At 40.8% G+C, this 27,418-nt stretch overlaps 2 protein-coding genes across 3 annotated transcripts in view; both read right to left on the bottom strand.

Moving 5' to 3' along the window:
* Positions 1-27,263, bottom strand: part of LOC110598891 (uncharacterized) — a 40,494-nt gene extending 13,231 nt beyond the window's left edge. The window contains exon 1 of one of the 2 annotated variants that reach the window (XM_078037739.1): positions 27,137-27,263. The gene's annotated coding sequence lies outside the window, so the exon portion shown is untranslated. Of the gene's footprint in view, positions 1-1,285; positions 1,964-27,136 lie in introns of those variants that run through there. The other variant, XM_078037738.1, reaches the window with a different exon arrangement.
* On the bottom strand, positions 610-27,271 carry LOC144374980 (uncharacterized). Its single transcript, XM_078037741.1, has 4 exons — positions 27,137-27,271; positions 13,431-13,557; positions 13,164-13,221; positions 610-12,456 (listed from the first exon to the last, which is right to left on the bottom strand). Exons 1-4 carry the CDS (start codon positions 27,137-27,139, stop codon positions 11,409-11,411), a joined length of 1,236 nt encoding a protein of 411 aa, XP_077893867.1. The 5' UTR covers positions 27,140-27,271; the 3' UTR covers positions 610-11,408.
* Positions 27,272-27,418: the final 147 nt, after the last annotated feature.

The following is a 27,418-nucleotide window of genomic DNA, read 5'->3' as shown; positions in this document are numbered from 1 at the left end:
GCTGCCCCCTCTTCATGGTGTGCAAACTCTCCATCCTTCAAAACCTGAATATTCATTCACCATAGACACTCTCACCTTGGCTCACTTTCATGACCTTCTCTCCAGGAGATCTTTCAATCTTTTTCTCTAATCTTGTTCCTCATACATTTCCTTCACATGGACAAGTTGTAGATTAACTCCAGGAAGCTACTCATCCCAAATCACTGTCTCCAAAACAGCCACAGTGAATCATGAGTCTCCACTTCAGAAAGGAAGCAGCCTCAAGTCCACCTACAAAGGGGGCTCCTGCTTCCCAAAGCTCTGCAGCTTCTCACTGTCACCTTGCCCTCTGGTGTTGTGCTCAGCAGCAGCAGGACACCTACAGGAAAGGGCTGCAGGAAGCACCAAGGGGAATTCAGTGCCTTCTCTTCCCAGGCTAGACACAGTCCAGTGTGTAGGAAGAAAGGAAATGCTTTATCGCAAGGTGCAAAGTACATATTCCAAGCTGCGTTGGGTTTATTCAAAAGCTGAGCAGTTCGACAGTTAGAAAGACTTTGGGTTATTGTAACACAGAGCATGGGTCTGGGTTATCTCATGAATTCTAAGAAGGAAATCTGTGGACACAACGGATCGAGAGCAAAGCAACAAGTTTATTGGGTAATAGAAAGAGAAAAGGCAGAGCTCCCCAAGAGGGAGGGAAGCCAATGGGTGGCTGTTGTCTAGGGTGTTATGAACTTGATCTGTCCCTATAGGTGACTGGTTAGATGACATGAAAACAGGATTTAAAAGGGGGCTCATCAACTCTATTTGGTCTTTTTCAACAAACACAGACAATAGTTTTTAAGCCTTTCCTAGTATAAGGGTAGAGGTGAGGGTTTCCTGGCACAAGAGGAAGTGGCTTAGAGAAGGTATTATGTGATTTATGTCGTTAGGCATAGCGGGAGGAGGAACTCAGGATGAGCTGTTGCAGTTGAAGCTGTCAAGGGCAGCAAAAATACATCCCCCAGGCTAGGATGGCATAGTCTCCTCCTCCCTTTTTCTCTGAGACACTTTTCCTGGCCGCTTATGTGTGGTCTATATTTCTCTCTCATTATGATATTTAGAGGAATTAATATTCACAAGTAGGGGTTGATAATGGATGAAGTTCCTCAGAATAGGGATGTCCATTCATGGAACCCCACTAAGTACCCAAGCCTGGGTACAGGAGCAGCATCTATCTTATCTTAGGATCCAATCAGGTGTGATTAGTCCATTTGCTTAAAGAACATTGTAAGGAGGACTTTAATAGTCTTTGGCTAATGTTTACCCATTTTCCCCAATGGCGGCAAATCTCCCTTGTGGTTTTACAGCCAAGCAGGTGGAACACAGGTACACTCAGAAAATCCAATTGCATCACATGACGGCTGACAGGGTGTTTACGCAGTTTGACCAAGTACACTGATTGTGACAGCAGGAATCTACAACTTTACAGCAGGGAAAGAAGGTACCAGAGGTGTTTATCACCATCAAATGAAGCCCAATTTCAAAGGTTCACATCTAGGGTTCTGGAAGTGGCTGAAATTGGGCTCAGCTACATTAGTTCACCTCGACAAAGCCAAAGGCTAAATTGAAGATGAGCTTTAATTCTTGGGTTTGGATGGGTGGCTTTAGCCGTCAAAGGTAGATTTAGAATCACGTTAGTCTCGTTTGCCCAAATACCCTCAATATTGGCTTGGTGTCTCCTGCCAGAGTGAGCTGGTGGCAAATCCAGCAGGAAGACTGTCCCCTCTCACTCTGTCTCCAGTCCACCTGTGAAGAGAGGGGGAGAAACAAGAGGAGCGCAGTTAGGGGTGTGTGCTGCCATCTAGTGGTTACTCCTTGCATATGCGTTGCTTTACAGCAGCTCCCGCAGGCAGCCGGAGGGCTGGAAAGGCCAAGGGAAAGCCAACCCTCAGCCAGGGGTGGGTTCCTCACGGAACAGAATAATCCCCACAGCCAAAAGGGCAAGTCCCACCAGAGCAGAAAGGAGCAAGATTCCTGGTAAGTGGTACATAGGGGAGCAGCTTAAATGGGACCCTGCTTCTTCTGAAAAGGACCCATCATCTCCCAGAAGCTCACAAGAACATGCATCCTTTTTCTCTTTTCCTGGTGGCAAGTGGTCCTGGGCTGTAAAACCCCAGGAGGGGCAGGTTTTATCCTTGGAAAGTGGGCCCATCATGTCTGGCCCTGGAATCTGACAACCCTCGGGTGCTTACGACCTGGCAGGAGTCCTCCCATTTAGGGAGGAACAGGTTGGTGTGTGAGTCGCTTTTCCAAGTCTTTACAGAAGGAAGTCAGCCAGGTGTGGTGGCACACCCCTGTAATCCCAGCCAATCAGGAGGCAGAAGCAGGAGGATCACAAGTTTGAGGCCAGCCTCACAACTTAGCCAGACCCTGACTGAAGAGAACTAAAAGGGACTGAGGATGTAGCTCAGGTAGCTCAGGGTTAAAACGCGCCTGGGTTCAAAACCCGGTGTCAAAAAATAACTAAAAATAAATTAAAAGCACAAACAATAAGGTAGTGCCTGGGTGGATGTGGAGCAGCAGGGCTGGAGCCAGGAGCTGGGAGGACTTCACTTCTGAACTCCAAAGGGCCTTTCGCACCTGTTCCAAATCCATTACACATCTGACCACCGCTTGTCTTTGAGGGTCAGTGGCGAGGTCTGTGCTCACAAGTGGCCTCCCACACAGTATTGCACAATGGCTCAGTTGGAGAGAAGTTTTAGGGGCAATTCTGATTCTTCACAGTCCGGTAGGTCAAAGCTGTCACCAGCGTTTGGGGGAGAGTGGCAGTTTTTCCAAGGTGATTTTAATCAGTTGGTTGTCCTTTTCCACTTTTTCTGATGATTGAGGGAGCCAGGGGGTGTAGAAAATAAATAAAATATAAAAAGGGCTGGGATGTGGTTCAGTTGTTAAGCACCCCTAGATCCAATCCCATTACCCCCCTCAAAAGTCTTATTTTGATAGACTTTTAACACTCTTATAACTGATAGTTTTTAAAAATATATATATTGCAAGTTAATATTCATAGATTTCTTCTCACCCTGATTTCTGTAAAATATTTCCAATTCACCTTTAAGCAAATAGATGCCTGTAGTCTAATGAGATCAGGTAAACAGAATGTAAAATAATGCAGCATATAAATGTATTTAAGAAAAAGGTAATTTATTGCCATTCTTTGTTTTTGAATTCTTCCCTGGTCCTAGTAAAATGTCTCTTAATAAGCAGGGCTGAGTGGCACAGTCCTAAAATCCCCATTTCCTGGGAGACTAAGGCAGGGAGTATAGCAAATCAGACATTAGCTCAGACAAATCAGACCCTTTATCAAGTGAAAAATGGGGCTGGAGATACAGCTGAGTAGTAAAGCACTTACTTAGAAAGTGTGAAGCCCTAGGTTCAATGCCCAGAATGGCTAAATAAATAAATAAAAAGAAAAGATAAAAAAGTCTCCTTGAGAGTCCTGAACTAGTCTGTAGGCCTGACACAGCAATTTGATTTTCCAATTAGAGAGAATTGTTATCCCACTGGGAAAAAAATTTCTTCTCAGTAGTTGATCTGTATTATAAAAACATGTACTTGAACAATACTTTCAATGATTCCAATAAAAATTTTTTTAAAAAGCTAATATGTTAATCTGTAATTTGCTTGAAACCTTTAAGAAACTCTAAAAAAGTGTGCTAAGAAATGGGGTTTGAAGAAAATATACATCTACTGCCATATCATAGGCATGTACAAGTATGTAAAAATCAATCTCACCATTATGTGTAATTATGATGAAGCAATAAGACAGAAAAATATGCCAGACTGTGAAAAATATAAAATCCACGTAAAAAATATCATTTTCCCTGAAAAGAAATCCACACATGTATACATGTACACATATCTGTATTATATATAAATAAGAGGGTATGCATAACCCATCATGTGAGGTCAGTAGGATGTTGGCAACAATGAACAAATTCATTCTTCAGTGGCCCATTAGCCACAAATATTGAAAAACAACATACAGTTGTTGTTTTTCGCATATTAGAAATAAAATTCAATTTACTTTTGATCCAACATGGTTCAAAGTGTCAGAGGGCTCACTACCTGATTTGATTAAGAGTATACTACCTAGGAAATTCAGATAGCACAGCCTAAACAAAACTTGCACAAGTGTTTCATCTCAATCTTTATTTTCAAGAATACAAATCAGAGGGTTAGGGATATAGCTCAGTTGGTAGAGTGCTTGCCTCACATGCACAAGGCCCTGGGTTCAATCCCCAGCACCACACACATACACACAAATACACATCAGAAACACACAGTGCTGGGGCTGGGGATGTGGCTCAAGCGGTAGCGCGCTCGCCTGGCATGCGTGCGGCCTGGGTTCGATCCTCAGCACCACATACCAACAAAGATGTTGTGTCTGCTGAAAACTGAAAAATAAATATTAAAAAAAAATTCTATCTCTCTCTCTTTCTCTCACTCTGTCTCTCACTCTCTCTTTAAAAAGAAAAAGAAAAAGAAACACACAGTGCAGAGATCTACTTTAAGAATAAATTACTGGGCTGGAGTTGTGGCTCAGTGGTACAGCACTCGCCTTGCATGTGTGAGGCCCTGGGTTCGATCCTCAGCACCACATAAATAAATAAATATATTGTGTCCATCTACAACATTTTATACACACACACACACACACACACACACACACACACATATATATATGAGAGAGAGAGAGAGAGAGAGAGAGAGAGAGAGAGAGAAAGAGAGAGAGAATGAATTACTGATGAACACAATATAAGTTTGGGGACATTTCCTCCAGGTACTACATTTTCTGGAGACTTCTATTCAAATTTCTTTGCACCATGCTCTTCATATTAATTGCACGTATAGGATTCTACTACATGAGGAATTTTCACAGGCCCCTGAAACTGTTACAACTGACACCTCTCTTCAAAGAATTTTTCACGTTCACAGGTTTTTTTTTTTAAATTAATTAGGTACATATGACAGCATAGTGAATTTTGATTCATTTATACACAAATGGAGCACAACTTTTCACTTCTCTGGCTAAACATGAATATAGATTCGCACCATGTGAGCGGTCATACGAGTACCTAGGGTAATGATGTTCATCTCATCATCTTTCCTGCCTCCATCCCCCTACCCTTCCATTCTTCCCCTTTGGCCAAAGATCCTCCATCCCCCCATCCCATTATGGATTACCATCCAATTATCAGAGAGAACATTCAGCCTTTGGTTTTTGGGGGGATTGGCTTCCTTCACTCAGTATAATTCTCCAACTCCATTTATTTACCTACAAATGCCATAATTTTATTCTTTTAATGCAGAGTAATATTCCACTGTGTATATATACCAGTTTCTTTACCCATTCCTCTGTTAAAAGGCATCTAGTTTGGTTCCAAGTTTAGTTATTGTGAATTGAGCTGCTATGAACATTGATGTGGCTGTGTCACTATAGTATGCTGATTTTTAAGTCCTTTGGGTACAGATTGAGGAGTAGAATAGCTGGGTCAAATGGTGGTTTCATTCCAAGTTTTCTAAGGACTCTCCATACTGCTTTCCATAGTGGTTGCACCAATTTTAAGTGCCACCAACACTGTATGAGTATCTTTTTCTCCACATCCTTGACAACACTTATTATTGCTTGTATTCTTTTTTTTAAAAAGAAAGAGTGAGAGAGAGGGAGAGAATTTTAATATTTATTATTTAGTATTTGGCGGACACAACATCTTTGTTTGTATGTGGTGCTGAGGATTGAACTCGGGCCGCACGCATGCCAGGCGAGCGCGCTACCGCTTGAGCCACATCCTCAGCCCCATTGCTTGTATTCTTGACAATTGCCATTCTGACTGGAGTGAGATGAAATCTGTTTTGATTTGCATTTCTCTAATTATTAGAGAATCTGAACATTTTTTTCATATACTTGTTGATCTATTGTATATCTTCTTCTAAGAAGCATCTGTTCAGTTTCTTAGCCCATTTATTGATTGGGTTGTTTATTTTTTTGAAGTTTTTTTGAGTTCTTTATGCATCCTGGAGATGATATGTGTGTGTAGTAAAGTAGTTCCCCCACTCTGTGGGCAATCTCTGCACATTATTGTTTCCTTTGCTGAGAAGAAGCTTTTTAGTTTAAATCTATCCCATTTATTAATTCTTGATTTTATTTATTAATAAATAAAAGGAAGTCAGAGCCTAGTTGACATGGTGAAGTTTTGGGCCTATGTTTTCTTCTATTAGGTGCAGGGTCTCTGGTCTAATTCCTAGGTCTTGATCCACTTTTGAGTTTTATGCAGGGCAAGAGATGGTGGTTTAATTTCATTTTGCTGCATATGGATTTCCAGTTTTCCCAGCACCATTTTTTAGAGAAATTATCTTTTTGCCAACGTATGTTTTCAGCACTTTTGTCTAGTATGATATAACTGTGTTTAAGTGAGTTTGTCTCTGTCTTCCATTCTGTGCCATTGGTCTACATGTCTATTTTGGTGGCAATACCTCAGCATTTTTGTTACTATAGCTCTGTAGTACAGTTTAATATCTGGTATTGTGATGTCTCCTGTTTCACTCTTCTTGCTAAGGGTTGCATTGGCTAGTCTGGGTTTCTTGTTTTCCCAAATTTAATGATTGCTTTTTCTGTGGTGAGCCATTTCAGCGGACTGTGGCCGCCATTACAAGATGGCGCCGGTTTCCGCCGTGGTGTGAGACAAACAACTCCTTATTAGGGAGAGTTGGCACGTCATTGTTTAACACCCTATGAGAAAGGTCCATGTGGCGGCTTTGCATTGGGGCTTGGTGTGCTTTATTAAGTGTGGGAGGCGCGAGCGGAGAGAGAATGCTTGAAGACATGTCTGAGTAAAGGCCTGAATAAACTGCTGAGAGAAGATTCCTGAGTCGTGTCTTCCTTGCGGGCAAGGGGTCACGACATTTTCTATTTCTTTTAGGAATGTTTGGATTTTTGCATGGGCTCTCACACGTCCAGCGAGGAGGCCCACAGAATAGGGTAGAGGAGAGTGTGGCTGCAGAGTCGCTCATCAAGACCTCCGGAGACCAAGCAGGTCGGAGTTTATTGCACAGTTACATGTATATATACTCAGGCCGTAGCTAGGCAGATTACAGGCAGCCACCAATGTAATTTCTGCTAACTTGCAGCCACCAATCTAGGAGTGGGCTGCAGAGCAAGTGCAGGAACTGCAACACATGGCCTCATGCCCAGGGCTGTGTGTATGGGGTAAGTGTCCTACCACTCAGACACCCTTAACATATGCCTTGTATGCAGTATGGTAGCTCCTTTATACACGAAGGGGTTAAAGTGGCGGGGTATGCTGTCATTTCCCTCTCATCCATCATAGAGGCAAAACCTCTCCCACCCAATACCACTAACCAACAAGTTGAACTCATAGCTGCCACAAGTTCATGCGAGCTAGCGGAGGGAAATCTCCCACACAGCCATTGGGAAAGAAAGGGGGCTATTGACCACCAGAGGGATGACAGTCATTAATTCCACACTTTTTTTCTTTTTTTTAGAGAGATAATTTTTAATATTTATTTTTTAGTTCTCGGCGGACACAACATCTTTGTTGGTATGTGGTGCTGAGGTTCGAACCCGGGCCGCACACATGCCAGGCGAGCACGCTACCGCTTGAGCCACATCCCCAGCCCCACACTTATTTCTTATGGAGTCCAATCTAGCTCCCTGAAGGAACGAGCAGAGAAGGCTTGTCGTCGAGAAGTGTCACAGCTCTGCATATTTATAGAGCTGGGGGCGGTTTGACAGTTATGATTTAACAGTTTGACAGTTGGCACAGGGCACTTTCTGATTGGTGGGTAAGGATCATGTGAGTCAGCAGGGCTCACCATTGGGTGGTTCTTCCCATTCCTTGGAGGATGAGGAAGTTAGTCTTTGGAGCCCGGGCAACTCCTGACACTTGTCCCCAGATTTTAATTGGAATTGCATTTAATCTGTATAACGCTTTTGTCAGCATAGCAATTGACAATATTAATTCTTCCTGTCCAAGAACATGGGAGACCTTTCCATCTTCAAAGGTCTTCTTCAATGTCTTTCGTGTTCTGTAGTTTTCATTGTATAGGCCTTTCTCTTTTGTTTTTATTTATTTATTGAGGCTATTGTGAATGGGATTGTTTTCCTAATTTCTCTGAGGGTTCATCACTGATGTATAGAAATATATTTGATTTCTGGGTGTTGATTTTGTATCCTGCTACTTTGCTGAATTCACTTAAATTCTAGAAGTTTTCTGGTGGAGTTTTTTTGATCCTCTAAGCATAGAATCATGTCATCAGCAAACAGTGATGTTTTGAGTTCTTTTCCAACTCAAATGCCTTTAATTTATTTTGTTTAATTGCTGTGGCTAGAGTTTTAAGGACAATGTTAAATAGGAGTGATGAGAGACAGCATCCCTGTCTTGGTTCAGTTCTTAGAGGAAATGTTTCCAATTGTTCTCCCTCTACAATAATGTTGGCCCTGGGCTTAGCTTTACAATGTTGAGGTATGTGCCTACTATTCCTAGTTTTTCTAGTGTTCTGAATATGAAAGGGTGTTGTATTTTATAAAATGCTTTTTCTGCATCTATTGAGATTTTTTTCTTCAAGCCTATTGATGTGATGAATTATGTTTATTGACTTCTGTATGTTGAACCAAATTTGCATCCCTGGAATGAAACTTGGTCACTGTGCATTATTGTTTTAATGTTTTTGTATGTAATTTCCCAGAATTTTATTGAGAATTGTTGTATCTATGTCCCCACATCCTTTGCAAAAATACAAGTTACTGCAAGTGCGTTCTCATGTTTGCTAACAAGTTCATGTGATAATAAAGACTTCCCATTTTTCTGTATTCACAGTTACTCTCCAGTGTGCTCTTCCATGTACATGAAAGAATCTGAGAATAAAGAATTTCCCAAATTGCTGACATCATTAAGGTTCCTCCTCACTGTGAATTTTTTCTTAGTATCAAAGGAAACTGTAAACAATAAAGCTTTCTCACATGGCTTACACTCATGGAGTTTCTCTCAAGTGTGAGTTCCTTGAATTTTGAGACGGTAACTGGATGGAGTGAAGGCTTCTCGGCTTTCTTTACACACACACAGTGGTGAAGGCGTTCCTGCACCCATAGTTTGACCGGGCCACGGCGTGGGGGCTGCTGCGGCAGGGCCACATCATCTGGAAACCATGAGGAATGTTAAGTGTTTTGTTTATGATACTCATGTTATGGGTAACAGGGCATATGTCAATCAATAATAGAAGTATTGCCTGAAATTTCAGGAAAATTCCCAGAACGAGACTAAGGATACAATTAAGACATGCCCCGAGGTGTATTTCAATATCTCTCAGGATACAAACAATAGTGTTATTCCTCAAGCCTAAGCAACAATTTAAACTAAGCCCCTGTTCTAGAGCCACGACCTGTGCAACATACATTCCCCCCACTAACAGACCCTCCTTTGCCTTACACAGGAATTTATGATGAGAATGGGAAACTCATAGATAATATTAACTGCAAATGGGTTGAGGTGCAGAGCCTGTCCTTTAGTTAAAGAATACAAAGATGTCCCAGACTTGGTGTGCTTTGACTAAGGATCAGAGAACTTCTTTAAGAAAGAAGTTAAATAGGTCATATGAAAAAAGGAAATTACATTGGAAATTAAAAATAGAGTAATGCAAAATTAACAGATATATTTTAGAGTCACTTCAGAGTCGTAGGCTTTTAAGTAATAGACTTTCACTATTTTAAGTGTGTTTTATTGGGACTTTAGGTTAGAAGTAAGAAAGCTTACCAGTCATCATAGGTAGGCTTTCAAGTTAAAAGTTAATGGTAGGGCAGGAGACCTGTAGTCAAGTTGCATAGTCTAGCACCTAGTGATTGAAGTAAAAACATAAAAGCTTAATCATGATTGGCAAAGGTTTACAGGAAAATATTTTAAACAATGTACTCAATGTCTTAGGTTGCCGCAGTCCAGCTGGGCAAAATAACCAGGGGGTGACAAGCAACTTGAAGGTTGAAGCAGGAACTGCTTATTGTGAAGCAACAGAGGTTTATATACCCAACTGATTACACACAGCTTGACTCAATTAGCATCATTCAGATACAGTAGTCAGCCAATAAGGAATCCCCACCAACTTAATGGCTCGGTGGCCTTGCCTCACAAACCACTCTTCCTGGCAAACTGCCAGGCACCATCTTGACTTGATTTGCAGTCCCCAACATTAGGTAATCAATGTCTGTCAGAAAAGATTGTAACTCTTGTAAATTATGTAAATCAAAGACGTTTTGGGCTTTGAGGCTATTCATTAACTACCTGAGAAAACACTTGCAAAAAAGGTGTAAAAATAAGGGCCCCTCTAGGGGCAGCAGATCCTTCTGGAGGGTGCTCGTAACTTGAAACCTATCTTCCAGTCTCTCCTTCTTTCGCAGATGCCACTCCTCCTTCAAGACCCCTGGATCCTCACTGGGGCTGGACCCGCAACACAGGGTTTCTCTCCAGTGTGCATTCTTCCATGTATTTTAAGGGTGGAGAAATGACTGGAGGCTTCCCACACTTCTCACATACATGTTTTCATGTCACTGTGAATTCTCTGTTGTTGTCTGTGGGGGCTGGGGTCACCACAGGCTTTGCCACATTGCTTGCACACAGTCTTTCTCCAGGGTGACTTATATCTTCTGACTAAATAGGAATGAATGAAAGCTTTCCCACCTTGTTTACATATATAGGGCTTCTCTTCACTCTGAATTTGTTCACGTGGCTAGATGAACAAAAGCCTTTTCCACATTGTACACATAGATAGGATTTCTCTCCATTGTGCTTTATTTCATGTATTTGAAGGGATCTGGGGAAATGATAAGCTTTCCTACATTGTTAACATGTATAAGGTGTCTCTTCACTGGGAATTCATTCATGTGTTTTAATGTGGCTAAAAGAACCAAAGCCTTTTCCACATAGCTTACACACATAGGGCTTCTTTCCACTGTGAATGTGTTCATGAATTTGAAGCAAATTAGGAAAACAAAAGGCTTTCCCACCTTGTTTGCACTTATAAGGTTTCTCTCCACTGTGAATTCGTTCATGGATTTTAACATACGTGGAAGAACTAAAGGCTTTTCCACATTGTTTATAAATGCATGATTTCTGTCCACTGTGAATTCCTTCATGTGTTTTCATGTAGCTAGAAGAACTAAATCCTTTTCCACATTGCTTACACACATAGGGTTTCTCTCCACTATGGATTTGTTTGTGTGCTTTAGAATTGCTGGGTGATCTAAAGGCTTTTCCACATTGCTTACATATATAGAGTTTCTTTCCACTGTGAATTTGTTCATGCCTTTGAAGAGAACTGAGAAATGTAAAGGCTTTCCCACATTGCTTGCAATTATAAGGTTTCTCTCCACTGTGAGTTCATTTGTGTACTTTAGCGTGGCTGGATGAACTAAAGGCTTTTCCACATTGCTTACACATGTAGGGTTTCTTTCCACTGTGAATTTGTTCATGAATTTGAAGAGAACTGAGAAATGTAAAGGTTTTCCCACATTGTTTGCATTTATAAGGTTTCTCTCCACTGTGAATTTGTTCATGTTTTTTAATGTAACCATAAGAACTAAAGGCTTTTCCACATTGCTTACACACATAGGGCTTCTCTCCACTATGGCTTTGTTTGTGTGCTTTAGCGTTGCTGAGTGAGCTAAAGGCTTTTCCACATTGCTTACATATGTAAGGTTTCTTTCCACTGTGAACTTGTTTATGAATATGAAGAGAATTGAGAAATGTAAAGGCTTTCCCACATTGTTTGCATTTATAAGGTTTCTCTCCACTGTGAATTCGTTCATGTTTTTTAATGTAACCATAAGAACTAAAGGCTTTTCCACATTGCTTACACACATAGGGCTTCTCTCCACTATGGCTTTGTTTGTGTGCTTTAGCGTTGCTGAGTGAGCTAAAGGCTTTTCCACATTGCTTACACATGTAAGGTTTCTTTCCACTGTGAACTCGTTCATGAATTTGAAGACAATTGAGAAATGTAAAGGCTTTCTCACATTGTTTGCATTTATAAGGTTTCTCTCCACTGTGAATTCGTTCATGGATTTTAAGGTAGCTGGAAGAACTGAAGGCTTTTCCACAGTGCTTGCACACATGGGGTTTCTCTCCTGTGTGAGTTCTTTTATGCTTCTGGAAATGCTGGGGATCATGCAAGGCTTTCCCATTTTCCTTATATTCATAGGGCTTCTCTCCATGTTCTGGATACTCATGTGCTTTGTGTCCAGCATGAGATGTCAGGGGCACAACTAGGGATGGATCAGTAATGGTGACTTCTCCACACACATGGTGTTCACTAGGTTTTACTCCAGAAGAATTTCTCTTGTTTACAAAAGGATTTATGATGTGGCTGATGATTTCTCCACATTGACTATCTTCTTTCTGTTCACAGTCTCTCTCTAACACTTGAATTCTGCAAAGAATGAAAAGCACATTACTGAGGACTTATTTACTAATGATTTAGCAGAAGAATTGGCTTTATGCTGTGTAAGCTTTACTACTGAGCTACATTTCAGTCCTTTAAAGTTTTTTTGTTTTTTTGAGACACCATCTTAGTTCAGGGCCTCACTAAAGTGCTGAGGCTTGCCTCTCACTGGAGCTCCTCTCCCTCAGCCTCCTAAATTGCAGGGATTAGAGGAATGCACCACTGCCCAGTTCAGGTTTCTAAATAATCCTGCCAAATTAAGATTTTGTCAACCATGAAAATGTTTATTATCTGTAAATACAATTGAGTACTACTTGTGTAAAAATGCATGGGACAAAACTCAGATTGGGATTTTGTGATATCTGTGTATACACAGTAAAATATCTTCAAAATGAGTCCCACTTGAAGATAATTTCATAATCTTCAATAATTTATATACAAAAAAAAAAACCACTCTGTATAAAAAACTACCAGAAAGTGTCACCTATGACATCAAGTCTGTTCCAGATGCTGCCTGCACTGGAACACTTTGGATTTTGAACTTTCCAATTATGCATGCTCAACCTGCATGGTTGTGAACAAATAGATAAATCAATTTGAACCTTGGCATGTGTCTTTTCCTTCTTTTCATGATTTTGTATAAGTTACTCCCAGATTTCTGAGGGATACTGGCCTTCTCTAATGAGTTCAATTACCTTAGATTTCCCCTGGAATTGTAGTGATCATCGATGGCCTGATTTTTCCATTGTTTTCCTAAAATGCAGACCCAAAAACATCATTATGGCTCATTTCAACATTACAGAAAAAACTATCAGAGTCTTGTAGATCTGTTGTATAATGTCACCATGCTAGTATAGTCACCAAAATGTGGGCTTTCCATATTCCAGATCATGGAACAGAACTGACAAGCAAGTAACCACAGTTCTCTGATGGACTAAGTGAGGAAAGTATGTCACCCTTACCTATAGTGGTCAGGTTCCACAAGGTTTCTTGCATCACATCTCTGAAGAGCTTCTTCTGGGAAGGATCCAGCAGAGCCCACTCCTCCAGGGTGAAGTTCACAGCCACATCCTCAAAGGTCACTGGCTCCTGAAATATCCCACAAGTATTCCCAGGAGGAAGGTGAGACACACAGCACTCACTGTGTGAGAATTTCACAGGATACCATGTCCTCCCAATACTCTGTCACCTGGGTGTCACGTTCTTAATCTCCTACCAGGCTCATCCTCTCCACAGCAATTCTGGTGCTGAATTGCACCTACTGGTAGAGTAGCAGGGAGAACAGGAACACTGGCTCTGCTGCTGGGTCTCTAATTCTTTCTGCATGAGGGTCTCTGGCACTTCTCAGAAAAAAAGTCCAAATATTTACTGCACAAAATAACAGTAGCTGTCCTGAGACAGCATATTCTTAGAAATGCTTGTGAACAAACCTTTATCTTTGTTGCTCTCTGGGAACTACTGTTAAGATGGACCTCACCAGAATAACTGCAGGAGGGGCTTCGGGTTCCCGAGAGGGTTATCCCAACAAAATGTAGCCTAAGTCCTGTTAGTCCCCTAATGTTTATAATATTCTGACATACTTGTCAGAGGTTTCCTATCTCATTAGCCCACAAATATTCTCTGGGTGATGAATCTCTTGGGAACTGATCTTTAGATCAGATTTAAAACCTCTTTTTATAACTCATTGTATAGGGAATTCAGTCCATTCTTTGGATTTGCACTAAGGGACCACAACTGGAAGCCTATATTTTAGTTCCTGTACATCAATCAGAATTAAATAGTAAATAAGACTCGTGAAGGATAATTCAGTAGACTAATAGGTAATCGTTAAAGTTTTGGAAGGAGAATGTTAAAAAACAATAAAATAAAGGGAATATTGGTACATGTTCTTAGAAAGATTTCACTGTCACCAAGGTGTCAACTTTACATGAACTTATAAAATTAAAAAATGTTAATAATAAAACCCTTTGGTAGGAAAACAAAAAATTGTTCATGCTTGCTCCATTGGTACATGTGTATAATCTCATCAACTAGGACTTTTTTATATATATATATAAAAATTTCCATCTCTGATACCTGTGGAGAGCCATTCTCACAGGTGACTGGGAAACTCCCGGTTTGGGTCTGAGGCGCTCTGGCTAATCTGTGTCGGAGCTTTCCCGGCCCTCTCCTGATGAGAGAGCCTGTCCGTGTGGGGGTGTGACTGACCACTGACCCTGGGGGCCAATCACTGACCCTGACCTTGGAGTGCAGACCCCCTCAACCTTCATTGGATGGAATTCTCCCCTGAATTTCTTGTTCCCCAATAAAAGGCTACTCCCTGGCGTGCTCACTCTCTCTCTCTCCTGCTAGCCCTGAGTAATCCTTGCTGCCCTACCGGGTGGTTCGAGGTGGGAACCAGAGAGGGGAGCCGACTCGGACCTGGTCATAGAAAAAGGTAACTGAGTCTGTGTATTTTATTTCGATCTCGCTAGCTAACTTTTATGCCAAGAACCTCATTAATGAAACCAGTGCGCTGGTCGCATGGTGGAGATACCCGCACCCAAAAAGAAAAAGGGCTGCAGTGTAGGCCAGTGTTAGAGCAGTTGCCTAGCATGTGCAAAGCCTTGGATCCAATCCCCACTACCTCCACAATAAACATGATTAATGCACAGAACAAAAATAAGTGAATACATGATTAAAGACACTCTAAACACTTTAACTCAATATAAGACACCATAAAGAGAACTGTGTCCTTGTTTGAGGAACAAGCCAAATACATATAAATAGTGATGATCATAGCAAAACACACAGGCTTATATATAAATGGAGGATAAACTGATGCATAACCCTGACACTGTAATTTCAATTTTACCACAAACTTCACACCAGTGGCTGAAATCAAATTTAACCTCATCAAATATTTCTGCTCACACACTGAAAGAAGAGAATCTGATCCATATAGATACCCATTAGACTCCTCAAATGTTCACATAGCAACAATAGCAAAAACGAGAAATCAAGGTGCACTCCTATAAGCCCAGCAATCTGGGAAGCTGAGGCAAGAGGGTGGCAAATTCACAACCAGCTTCAGCAACTTGGCAGGACTCTAAGCAACTGAGCAAGACCCTGTCACTAAATAAAATATAAAAAAGGCTGGGGATATGGCTCAGTGGTTAAATACCCCTGGGCTCAATCCCCGTAATAATAATAATAGTAATAGTAATAAAGAAGAGGGGGAGAAGGCTCATTAATAGAAAAAAAATAGAGAAAATCCATTTCAAGGAAACCTCAGAATTTGAACTCAGTCAACAAAGACATTCACTGGGCGAGTAGTGCACTCCTATAATCCCACTGAATCAATAGGCTAAGGCAGAAGGATCACAAGTTGAAGGCCAGCCTTGGCAACTCAGCAACACTGTAATTCTTTAAAAAATAATTAAAAAGGGCTAGGGATATGGCTCTGTAATAAAGCTGAAATCCTCAGTGCCACCAAACAAAAAAGCAACCAGCCAAACAAAAAAAGACCAGAGTAATTTGCAGATTCCAATTATAACAACTTACATGAAGCTATAACCATAGGTGTTCCGTGGCATACTGGAACAAGGGGAACAGAGACTCAACTAAGATGAAGTTAAATGATTGAAATTATGTGGTTGGAAGAACACAAAGAACAGAGAATAAGCTTCAGAGACTGTTTCAACAGTGCATCACCTTGGCATGCCTTTTGGAAAGGAGTTCTTGAAGAGTGAAGCAAAAAGATGTAGGAACAGGGATCACATAAAATAAAACAAACAGAAATTAGTTACAAATATGGTGTATATTAGCCCAACCATATCAATAATCACTTTAAATGTGAATGCTCTGTAGACAGACTGGTAGAAAACAAGATCCACCCTAGTGTACTTTATGAGACAAAAACAGGTTTGTTTTACTTTTAACTGTCAAGACATCAAGTCAGGAGTCAAAATTTATTTTATATATGAGAAATAAATTCAAGAAATCTAGTACTGGGGCGGGGTTGTGGCTCAGAGGTAGAGCGCTTGCCTAGTGTGGGTAAGGGCCTGGGTTCGATCCTCAGCACCACATAAAAATAAGTATTGTGTCCCAACTACAACTAAAATAATAAATATTTAAAAATAAAAAAATTTAAAAAATAAAGAAATCTAGTACTGTGAGAAATCACTAGGATTATGTTTACAGTTCCCTCATCCCAAAAAATATATGTGAAGTAATGTAGTTGGTAATAAGCTCAATTTAATAATTCAACAATGGCTAAATTGTACATGCACATTTGTGTGATAAAGGGCATTGAAATCAGGAGCATTGAGTTGTGAGTTGCAGCCAATCATTTTTAAATTTTTATTTTAGTACAGGGTGTAAGTGGCACAGGATTGGTCTTGGACTTACCACCTTCTTCCTAAGCCATTCAAATGGATGAGATTACAGGTAAGCCCATGACATCTGATTGAAAGCATCATATGTGAAATTACAAATTCGTTCAATTTTTATCAATTAAGTATATATTTTTAAAATACATCAATATGAAGACAAAAATGAATTAAATCTAAAGTTATGTCTATTCTTATTTTGACCCCAAAACAATTTTGGAAGCTCTATTAATTTTGTACCAATCAAGTTGTACCTCAAACAAAATAATAAGGAATAAAGGGATTAAATAATGATAAAACTGTTGACTCTCGAGGAAAACATAAAAATCCTTAATATATAGTCTCAAACAGAGCATCAAATCACATGAGGCAAAACATGGAACTGAAGGGAAAATCACAGATTCACAATTTTATCTTCAGATTTCAACTCATCTCTATCAGCAAGGGATAGATCAATAAGTCAGAAAATCAGTACTGGAATAGTTGAAATTAATAACATCAGACATCAACTAGAGACATCTGCTCAGGTAGAAACCACTACAGAGTGCACGTTCTTCTGCCTTATCCTTTTGTAGTGTTGAGACTGAACCCAAGCTTTGCAAATACTAGCTAAGTGTGCCTACCACTAAGCCACATCCCAAGCCTCAGTACACATTCTTGTCAAGATCACAGTGTAGCAGGAAATGAGATTTAGGACAGTGAGATCTGGAAGCAATATGTTATTCCTGGCTCCACAGCCCAAAGGGATAATTCCCAAAGCCTGAGCCCTGAGCACAGCAGGGCTTTTACTTTTATACATAAGCACAGTTGGGGTACCTCAGGCAAGGGAGTTGGTGCAATTCTATTGGAAGATGCATTCTACTTTTCTTATATGGGTGCAAGTTGTCAAAAGTCCAGAGACTGTTAGCTCCTGCTTAGGGATTTTTACTGCACTAAGCCTAAACTGGGATTGTTCTGTCCCCATTGCTGGGTTTCCTGCTTCTGCCCTGCAGTTATCTTTTACAGGTACCTGTTAGCCACCCCAAGCCTCTATATTTACATGTCAGTAAGCAGAGTTTCTGTGTCAGTGTGCAAAAACCACAGCCTATCAGCTCTTAAAATGCCAATGTTCCCATTTTTGTTCTACCACAGTATAGATTCATTACCAACACGGACCATGTTCTGAACTACACGACACACCTTAACAAATCTAAAGGAATACAAATTGTGCAGAACAGTTAAACCCCCAACCATCGGCTGATGTTGTATGTTGGCAAAAGCCAAGCCTGGGAAACATTCCTTGCCAAAAGGTGAGGACATGAACAGCCTTGACCCTCAGCTCTGACACTAACAGTTATAAAAGTTCCAGTAGAATGGGTTCTCTGGGCACAGCAGGATAGCTGTAAAAAGCTTCTTGTTCTGTAACTTTTTAGCGCGCAAAGAAGCCTCTTAATAGCTCACAAGCCTTGAAGAATTTATAATGCCCTGATAGCTAAACTTCCTGATTAGAAGACTCTATAATAAACATGCCAATTAGTTCTAGGTCACTGTTCCTCCATCAGAGGCCAGGGTTTCATCTGGCCCCAGCTGTGCTTAAAAATGTCTCAGTTCATTTGTCTCTGTTTTTCTCCGTCTCCCTTCCCCAGTACTCAAGATCCTTTGTTGATGCTGTGTGGGTCTCAAGCAAGAAGCCATAGACACTTGCTCCCTTTCAGACCATACTGAAATTAAAGCAGACATCAGTAGCATAAACTTAACTGGCAAATGTCCAAGATACATGGCTGAATGGCACACGGATGGAAGAAAACAGCAGAGAAATTTAAGTATTTCAAAATACGTGAACATGAACAAACATCTTTTTAAAAAATTTTTAGTTGTAGGGCTGGGAATGTGGCTCAGGCGGTAGCGCGCTCGTCTGGCATGCGTGCGGCCCGGGTTCGATCCTCAGCACCACATACCAACAAAGATGTTGTGTCCGCCGAGAGCTAAGAAATAAATATTAAAAATTCTCTCTCTCTCTCCTCTCTCACTCTCTCTTTAAAAAAAAAAAAAATTTTTAGTTGTAGATGGACACAATACCTTTATTTGACTTATTTATTTTCATGTGGTGCTGAGGATGGAACCCAGTGCCTCACACATGCTAGGCAAGTGCTCTACCACTGAGCCACAACCCCAGCCCTGAACAAAATCTTACCATCACTTGTGGGATACAGAAAAAGCAGTGCATAGGGAGAAATTTACAACAATGAATGCATTTATTCAAAAAGACGAAAAACTTCAACTCAACAGTTTAATGTACCACATTGGATAACTGACAAAAGAAGAGCAAGATACTCTTAAAGCACAGAAAAATAACTTGGAAGAAATCAACCAATTTCTGGAAAGAAACAATCCAGAAAAACTCACATGAGAAAAGATAAACAATGTAAATAAGGCTCTATGTATTACAGAAATTAAAACAATAGCAACTCAAACACAGAGAACCAGGCCCACCTTGTCTTTAGGGCTTATTCTTAACACTTAAGAACACCAATCATTACAATGTCTTCCAGGCAATAGATGCAAAAGTACTACTTCATAATGTATGAGGCTCATAGTGCCAAGATACAAAACTAGACAGACATTATAATAACAAAAATAAATGAATAAAGGTGAGGAGTGTAGCTCAGTGAGAGTGCCCTGAGTTTCAATCCCAGTACAGAGTAGGGGGAGAGAAGACAAACTGCTTTTAAGAATAAAGACGAAAGAATCTGGGGCTGGGGATGTGGCTCAAGCAGTAGCGCGCTCGCCTGGCATGCGTGTGGCCTGGGTTCGATCCTCAGCACCACATACAGACAAAGATGTTGTGTCCGCCAAATACTAAAAAAAATAAAAACACATTAAAATTCTCTCTCTTTAAAAAAAAAAAAAGATGAAAGAATCTTTATAAGGGCATAGCTCAGTGGTATAGCACCTGCCTAGCATGTGTGAGGTTCTGACTCTGATCCCTGGCACTGCCAAAATAAATAAGAAAAAGAAAAAATCCTCAACAAATAATGGCAAAGTACATCTATCCTTATATGAACAGCATGATCCAACAAAACTACGTAGGAATTATTATAAGTAGTTTTAAAAATACTTAGTTGTAGATGGGACTTTATTTATTTGGACATAGTGTTCAGAATTGAATCCAGTGCCTCATACATGCTAGGTAACCATCTACCACTGAGCCACAACCACTGCTCCTACTATAAGTATTTAAGAATGACCAAACAGCTGGGTGCAGTGGTGCACACCTGTAATCCCAGTGGCTCGGGAGGCTGAGGCAAGAGAATCATGAGTTCAAAGGCAGCCTCAGCAAAAAGCAACGTGCTAAGCAACTCAGTGAGACCTTGTCTCTAAATAAAATACAAAATAGGACTGGGGATGTGGCTCACTGGTCAAGTGCCCCTGAGGGTACCAAGAAAAAAAAAAAAAAAAAGAACAAACATTTAAAAGTCAACTCATGTAACTGACCATCTCCAAAATCTAAATAATAAAATCTTAAGATCAAATCAATAGGAACAGAGAAAGCATAAAACAAAATAGTGATAGGCATTCACACTGAGGAAAAAAAAAAACAAATAAAAAAAGACTTCTGAATCCGATTCGCCAGAATTTTATTGAGGATTTTTGCATCTAGGTTCATTAGAGATATTGGTCTGTAGTTTTCTTTCTTTGAAGTATCTGTCTGGTTTCGGAATCAGGGTGATGTTGGCCTCATAGAATGAATTTGGAAGAGCTCCCTCTTTTTCTATTTCCTGAAATAACTTGAAAAGTATTGGTATTAATTCTTCTTTAAAGGTTTTGTAAAACTCTGCTGTATATCCATCTGGTCCTGGGCTTTTCTTGGTTGGTAGTCTTTTGATTGCTTCTTCAATTTCATCCATTGATATTGGTCTGTTCAAATTGTGTGTATCCTCCTGACTCAGTCTGGGCAAATCATATGACTTAAGAAATTTATCGATGTCTTCACTATCTTCTATTTTATTGGAATATAGGTTTTCAAAATAATTTCTAATTGTCTTCTGTATTTCTGTAGCATCTGTTGTGATATTGCCTTTTTCATCCCGGATTTAGTAATTTGAGTTCTCTCTCTTCTTCTCTTCGTTAGCATGGCTAAAGGTCTGTAGATCTTATTTATTTTTTCTTTCGAAGAACCAACTTTTAGTTTTGTTAATTTTTTCAATAGTTTCTTTTGTTTCAATTTCATTGATTTCCGCTCTGATTTTAATTATTTCTTGCCTTCTGCTACATTTGCTGTTGTTTTGCTCTTCCTTTTCTAAGGCTTTGAGATGAAGTGTGAGCTCATTTATTTGTTGGTTTTTTCTTTTTTTGAGGAATGACCTCCAGGCGATGAATTTCTTTCTTAAAACTGCTTTCATTGTATCCCATAGATTCCAATATGTTGTGTCTGTATTTTCATTTATCTCTAAGAATTTTTTTATTTCCTCCTTTATGTCTTCTGTAACCCATTGATCATTCAGTAACATATTGTTCATTTTCTATGTGATGTAGGATTTTTCCTTCCTTCTTTTATCATTGATTTCCAGTTTCATTCCATTATGATCAGATAAAATGCATGGTATTATCTCCACCCCTTTATATTTACTGAGGGTTGCCCTATGGCATAATATATGGTCTATTTTTGAGAAGGATCCATGTGCTGTTTTTTTTTTTTTTTCATCTTTTCATACCACATTTTATATCATGGATAGTTACTTTTTAAGAGTTTTATGGTTACATTACAATTAATATACAATGAAACAAATTTCTAATTGTTACAGGTATGACAAAGAACCTAACACCCCCTCCTATGCAGGGAACAGATAAAGAGCTTATAGACTGGCTACAACTGCAAGGAACAGATGCAAATACAATTGAAAAGGTAAATTTATAACCAAAAACTATTCCTATGATATTGTTAAAAGCTGCTTATTTCTTATGTATTTGATCTTTGTTTCAGATTGTTGAAGAAAATTATACACTTTCTGATATTCTTAACAATATCACTAAGGAAGACTTACAATGCCTTAGACTACGGTAAGATCTTCAAAACGGCTTATTAGAACCTTTTCTAATAAGTAGGCAATAGTACTGGTAACTTCCCCTCCTTGAAATTCATTCCCTTTCCAGTGTCTTTAAAAACATACTACCTCTTCTCCCTCCAAAATCTTGGCAGGTTTGGGCTGGGCATGAGGTACCAGTGCACTAGACCCAACACCTCCCGTGGTCTTGTTCCCACTTCATTTAAAATAATCACCTCGGGGCTGGGGATGTGGCTCAAGCGGTAGCGTGCTGGCCTGGCACACGTGCAGCCCGTGTTCGATCCTCAGCACCACATACAAACAAAGATGTTGTGTCCACCAAATACTAAAAAAAAATAAATATTAAAAAAAAAAAATAAAATAAAATAGTCACCTCTACACCAAAAACACATCAAAAAAATTATGCACCATGATCAAGTAGGATTCATCCCTGGGATGCAAGGCTGGTTCAATATACGGAAATCAATAAATGTTATTCACCACATCAATAGACTTAAAAATAAGAACCATATGATCATCTCGATAGAGAAAAAGCATTCGACAAAGTACAGCATCCCTTTATGTTCAAAACTCTCGAAAAACTAGGGATAACAGGAACATACCTCAATATTGTAAAAGCAATCTATGATAAGCCACAGGTCAGCATCATTCTGAATGGAGAAAAATTGAAGGCATTCCCTCTAAAATCTGGAACAAGACAGGGATGCCCTCTCTCACCACTTCTGTTCAACATAGTTCTCGAAACACTGCCCAGAGCAATTAGACAGACGAAAGAAATTAAAGGCATAAAAATAGGAAAAGAAGAACTTAAATTATCACTATTTGTGGAGGACATGATTCTATACCTAGAAGACCCAAAAGGGTCTACAAAGAAACTACTAGAACTAATAAATGAATTCAGCAAAGTGGCAGGATATAAAATCAACACGCATAAATCAAAGGCATTTCTGTATATCAGCGACAAAACTTCTGAAACGGAAATGAGGAAAAACACTCCATTCACAATATCCTCAAAAAAATAAAATACTTGGGAATCAACCTAACAAAAGAGGTGAAAGATTTATACAATGAAAACTACAGAACCCTAAAGAGAGAAGTAGAAGATATTAGAAGATGGAAAAATATACCCTGTTCATGGATAGGCAGAATTAACATCATCAAAATGGCGATATTACCAAAAGTTCTCTATAGGTTTAATGCAATGCCAATCAAAATCCCAACGGCATTTCTTGAAGAAATAGAGAAAGCAATCATGAAATTCATATGGAAAAATAAAAGACCCAGAATAGCAAAAGCAATTCTAAGCAGGAAGTGTGAATCAGGCGGTTTAGCGATACCAGATTTCAAACTATATTACAGAGCAATAGTGACAAAAACAGCATGGTACTGGTATCAAAACAGGCGCGTGGACCAATGGTATAGAATAGAGGACACAGAGACTAATCCACAAAGTTACAACTATCTTATATTTGATAAAGGGGCTAAAAGCATGCAATGGAGGAAGGATAGCATCTTCAACAAATGGTGTTTGGAAAACTGGAAATCCATATACAACAAAATGAAATTGAATCCCTTTCTCTCGCCATGCACAAAAGTTAACTCAAAATGGATCAAGGAGCTTGATATCAAATCAGAGACTCTGCGTCTGATAGAAGAAAAAGTTGGCTCCGATCTACATATTGTGGGGTCGGGCTCCAAATTCCTTAATAGGACACCCATAGCACAAGAGTTAATAACAAGAATCAACAAATGGGACTTACTTAAACTAAAAAGTTTTTTCTCAGCAAGAGAAACAATAAAGAGGTAAATAGGGAGCATACATCCTGGGAACAAATTTTTACTCCTCACACTTCAGATAGAGCCCTAATATCCAGAGTATACAAAGAACTCAAAAAATTAGACAATAAGATAACAAATAACCCAATTAACAAATGGGCCAAGGACCTGAACAGACACTTCTCAGAGGAGGATATACAATCAATCAACAAGTACATGAAAAAATGCTCACCATCTCTAGCAGTCAGAGAAATGCAAATCAAAACACCCTAAGATACTATCTCACTCCAGTAAGATTGGCAGCCACTATGAAGTCAAACAACAACAAGTGCTGGCGAGGATGTGGAGAAAAGGGTACATTGTACATTGCTGGTGGGACTGCAAATTGGTGTGGCCAATTTGGAAAGCATATGGAGATTCCTGGGAAAGCTGGGAATGGAACCACCATTTGACCCTGCTATTGCCCTTCTCAGACTATTCCCTGAAGACCTTAAAAGAGCATGCTACAGGGATACTGCCACATCGATGTTCATAGCAGCACAATTCACAATAGCTAGAATGTGGAACCAACCCAGATGCCCTTCAATAGATGAATGGATAAAAAAAATGTGGCATTTATACACCACGGAATATCACGCAGCACTTAAAAATGACAAAATCATGGAATTTGCAGGGAAATGGATGGCACTAGAGCAGATTATGCTTAGTGTAGCTAGCCAATCCCTAAAAAACAAATACCAAATTTCTTCTTTGATATAATGAGAACAACTATGATCAGAGCAGGGAGGAAGAGCAGGAAGAAAAGATTAACATTAAACAGAGACATGAGGGGGCTGGGGATGTGGCTCAAGCGGTAGCGCGCTCGCCTGGCATGCGTGCGGCCCGGGTTCGATCCTCAGCACCACATACCAACAAAGATGTTGCGTCCGCCGAGAACTAAAAAATAAATATTAAAAATTCTCTCTCTCTCTTTAAAAAAAAAAAAAAGAAAAAAAAATAAACAGAGACATGAGATGGGAGAGAAAGGGAGAGAAGGGAAATTGCATGGAAATGAAGGGAGACCCTCATTGCTATACAAAATTACATATAAGAGGTTGTGAGGGGAATGGGAAAATAAACAAGAAGAGAAATGAATTACAGTAGATGGGGTAGAGAGGGAAGATGTGAGGGAAGGGGAGGGGGGATAGTAGGGGATAGGAAAGGTAGCAGAATACAACAATTACTAATAGGGCATTATGTAAAATTGTGGATGTGTAACCGACGTGATTCTGCAATCTGCATTTGGGGTAAAATTGGGAGTTCATAACCCACTTCAATCTAATGTATGAAATATGATATGTCAAGAGCTTTGTAATGTTGTGAACAACCAATAAAAAAAAAAAAAAAAAAAAGACTTCTCACATGTGCCATTACGGCCTACCTACAAAAATCCCAAAGAACCAACAAAAACTCTGGGAATTAATACTGGAATGTAGCAAGGCTGTAAACACACACAAGTTTAATATGCAAAAATCCATCATTTTTCTAAATATCAAATATCATTTCTAAATATAAATATCAATTTCAAATTAAAAACAGTATTTATACAGAAGAAAAAGTTGGACAAAGAGACAATTTTACAAAAAACAAAAAACCACTAGAGAAAATTGCTCAAGGCCAGAGGTAATCAATAAAGGCAAGATATATCTCAGTGGCTCAAGAAGCTGAGGCAGGAGGATCTCAAGTTCAAAGTCCACCTCAGCAATTTAGTGAAACTCTGTCTCAAAATAAAAATAAAAAGGGCTGGGTGTGGGAGGCCATCCTTGCACTTGAATTACCTCCCCAGCTGGGCGAGAGGCCTCAAACACATCTTTGTGTTCAGAGCTTTCCCCACCCTTGTTGGGTCTCAGGGCTTGGTGTGGAGGCATGCCTGATCACAGCCCCTGAAGACCCAATCGTCTCACTTGACCTTGGGACACTGTCCTCCCTTAATCTTCATTGGATAGGATTTTCCCCAGAATTTTCTGTTCCCCAATAAAAGTCTACTCCCTGGTGTTCTGTCTCTAGCTGGCCTCTTCAACAAACCTGGCTACTTGAATGGGTAGCTTGAGGCTGGGGTATGAGAAGCCATCCAGGAGCTGGTTTAAAGGTAATTAGAGTCTGTCTCTTTAATTCAAACTCCCTTTGGATTTCCCACGTGGCCCAACCTTCACCTATAAATTAGCCTGTGCTGGCAGGGCTAAAGCTGGGGATGCAGGTCAATGATGAAGCACCCCTGGTTCAATCCCCAATACAAAGGAAAAAAAAAAAAAAGAAGAAGTTTTGTTTTGGGGGATATGGCAGTGCCTGAAGACCCTAGGTTCAATGCCAGTATTTAAAACGAAACAAACAAATAAAACAATAACAACAAAGAAGTCTGAGTGGAGGTTCAGAAGTAAGACGATGTTGCCACCTCTAGTCTCCCGTGATCTATGAGGCAGAGCGCAGATCCTCCACCCAGAAGACCCTTATCATTAAGCAGAAATCGCTACCATTCTTATAAGTTCCTCTTCTCAGAAAGCTTTTTACACAGGGTATCAGGAAAAAGAAAAAAAAACAAAAACGATAAACTTCTGCATGCAGCACTGTGGTAGGCAGTTTCCTCTTTTTGGAAAATGCTGCTTGTAAATGAAAAAAAAAAAAAAAAACTTGTAAAATTTCTAGTCTCAAAAACTGAAAAAGCACTCGTCGGTAAACCTTCAAAACCCCTCCTCCCAGGAGGGACAAATAGAGAATTTCAGACCGACTCCCACAGAGTGCTTTAGGCAACGGCCTCTCTGGGCCCCGCAGTCAATAAACCTGCTTCCCGAAAATTCCTACGGATTCCCGGGTGCCCAACCTCCCCCGTCCTCCATCACTAGCGCCTTCTTGGCACCCCGCTTGCTCCCCTCTAGAAAGAGAAGTCCTTTCTGCCACCCACTGAGGGGTCTGCAGCCCTCACAGCGGGGCTCCCTGCTCTGCGGTTCTCTTAAATGCAGCTGTGCCTCCCTCGATCCGCATTTTCTAAATCAACGTCCAGCGGCGCTCATTTCCAGTCAGGGGGCCCCGGCAGAAGGGTCTGCAGCTCTGTCCGCCTCCTGCCCCCACAAGCCCCGGGCTGAGGGTCGGTCGCGGATTTGGGAACCGGCTTCCCCGGTTTTGCAGACTTGGAGTAACCGGGGACCCGAGGAGCAGGGGGGCTGGGACGCGCACACGTCCCTCCCAGGCCCCGCCTCACCCGCGGCGGGAGTCTCCCCGCGACCCTCCGCCGCCACCGCAGAGGGGGAGACGCGGGCTGCGGGGCCGCGCTGCCCACAGACCGCTCCGGCCCGCAAAGCGCCGCGCAGGACCCGGGCCCGGCCGGACTCCGACCGCAGTCGCCGCAGCTGCCGCCGGAGGCCCGGGTCCCTCCACAGCGACTCACCCGTCCCCTTCACCGCGACCCGCTCCCCTTGCGGGAAGGGCGCCCTTCACACTCACCATTGCCCACCTTCTGGGGTTCCCGGGGAGACGTCACAGCGAGGAGGGTGGGCCACTTAGAAGTTCTCCTGGCAGGACCAGCGGGAGACACCGAAGTTGTTCAAAAGTGGAGGCTTCGGTCCTCTTATAGCTGCGCTCCAGATTGGAGGATCCTGCAGCCCCACCCCATGTCTCTGATTGGCTAATGATCCAGGCCCCGCCCCTGAATCCTGAGAGGCTGCAGAAAAGAACCTCCACCAGGCTGAATTAGAACCCTTCCCAATGCCCCAGTCTGGCTGGGCA

The sequence above is a fragment of the Ictidomys tridecemlineatus genome, chromosome 2 (assembly GCF_052094955.1).
Source record: "Ictidomys tridecemlineatus isolate mIctTri1 chromosome 2, mIctTri1.hap1, whole genome shotgun sequence".
Lineage (NCBI taxonomy): Eukaryota > Metazoa > Chordata > Mammalia > Rodentia > Sciuridae > Ictidomys > Ictidomys tridecemlineatus.
Note: the sequence above shows the minus strand (reverse complement) of the source record. Positions and strands in the feature narration are given on the sequence as shown.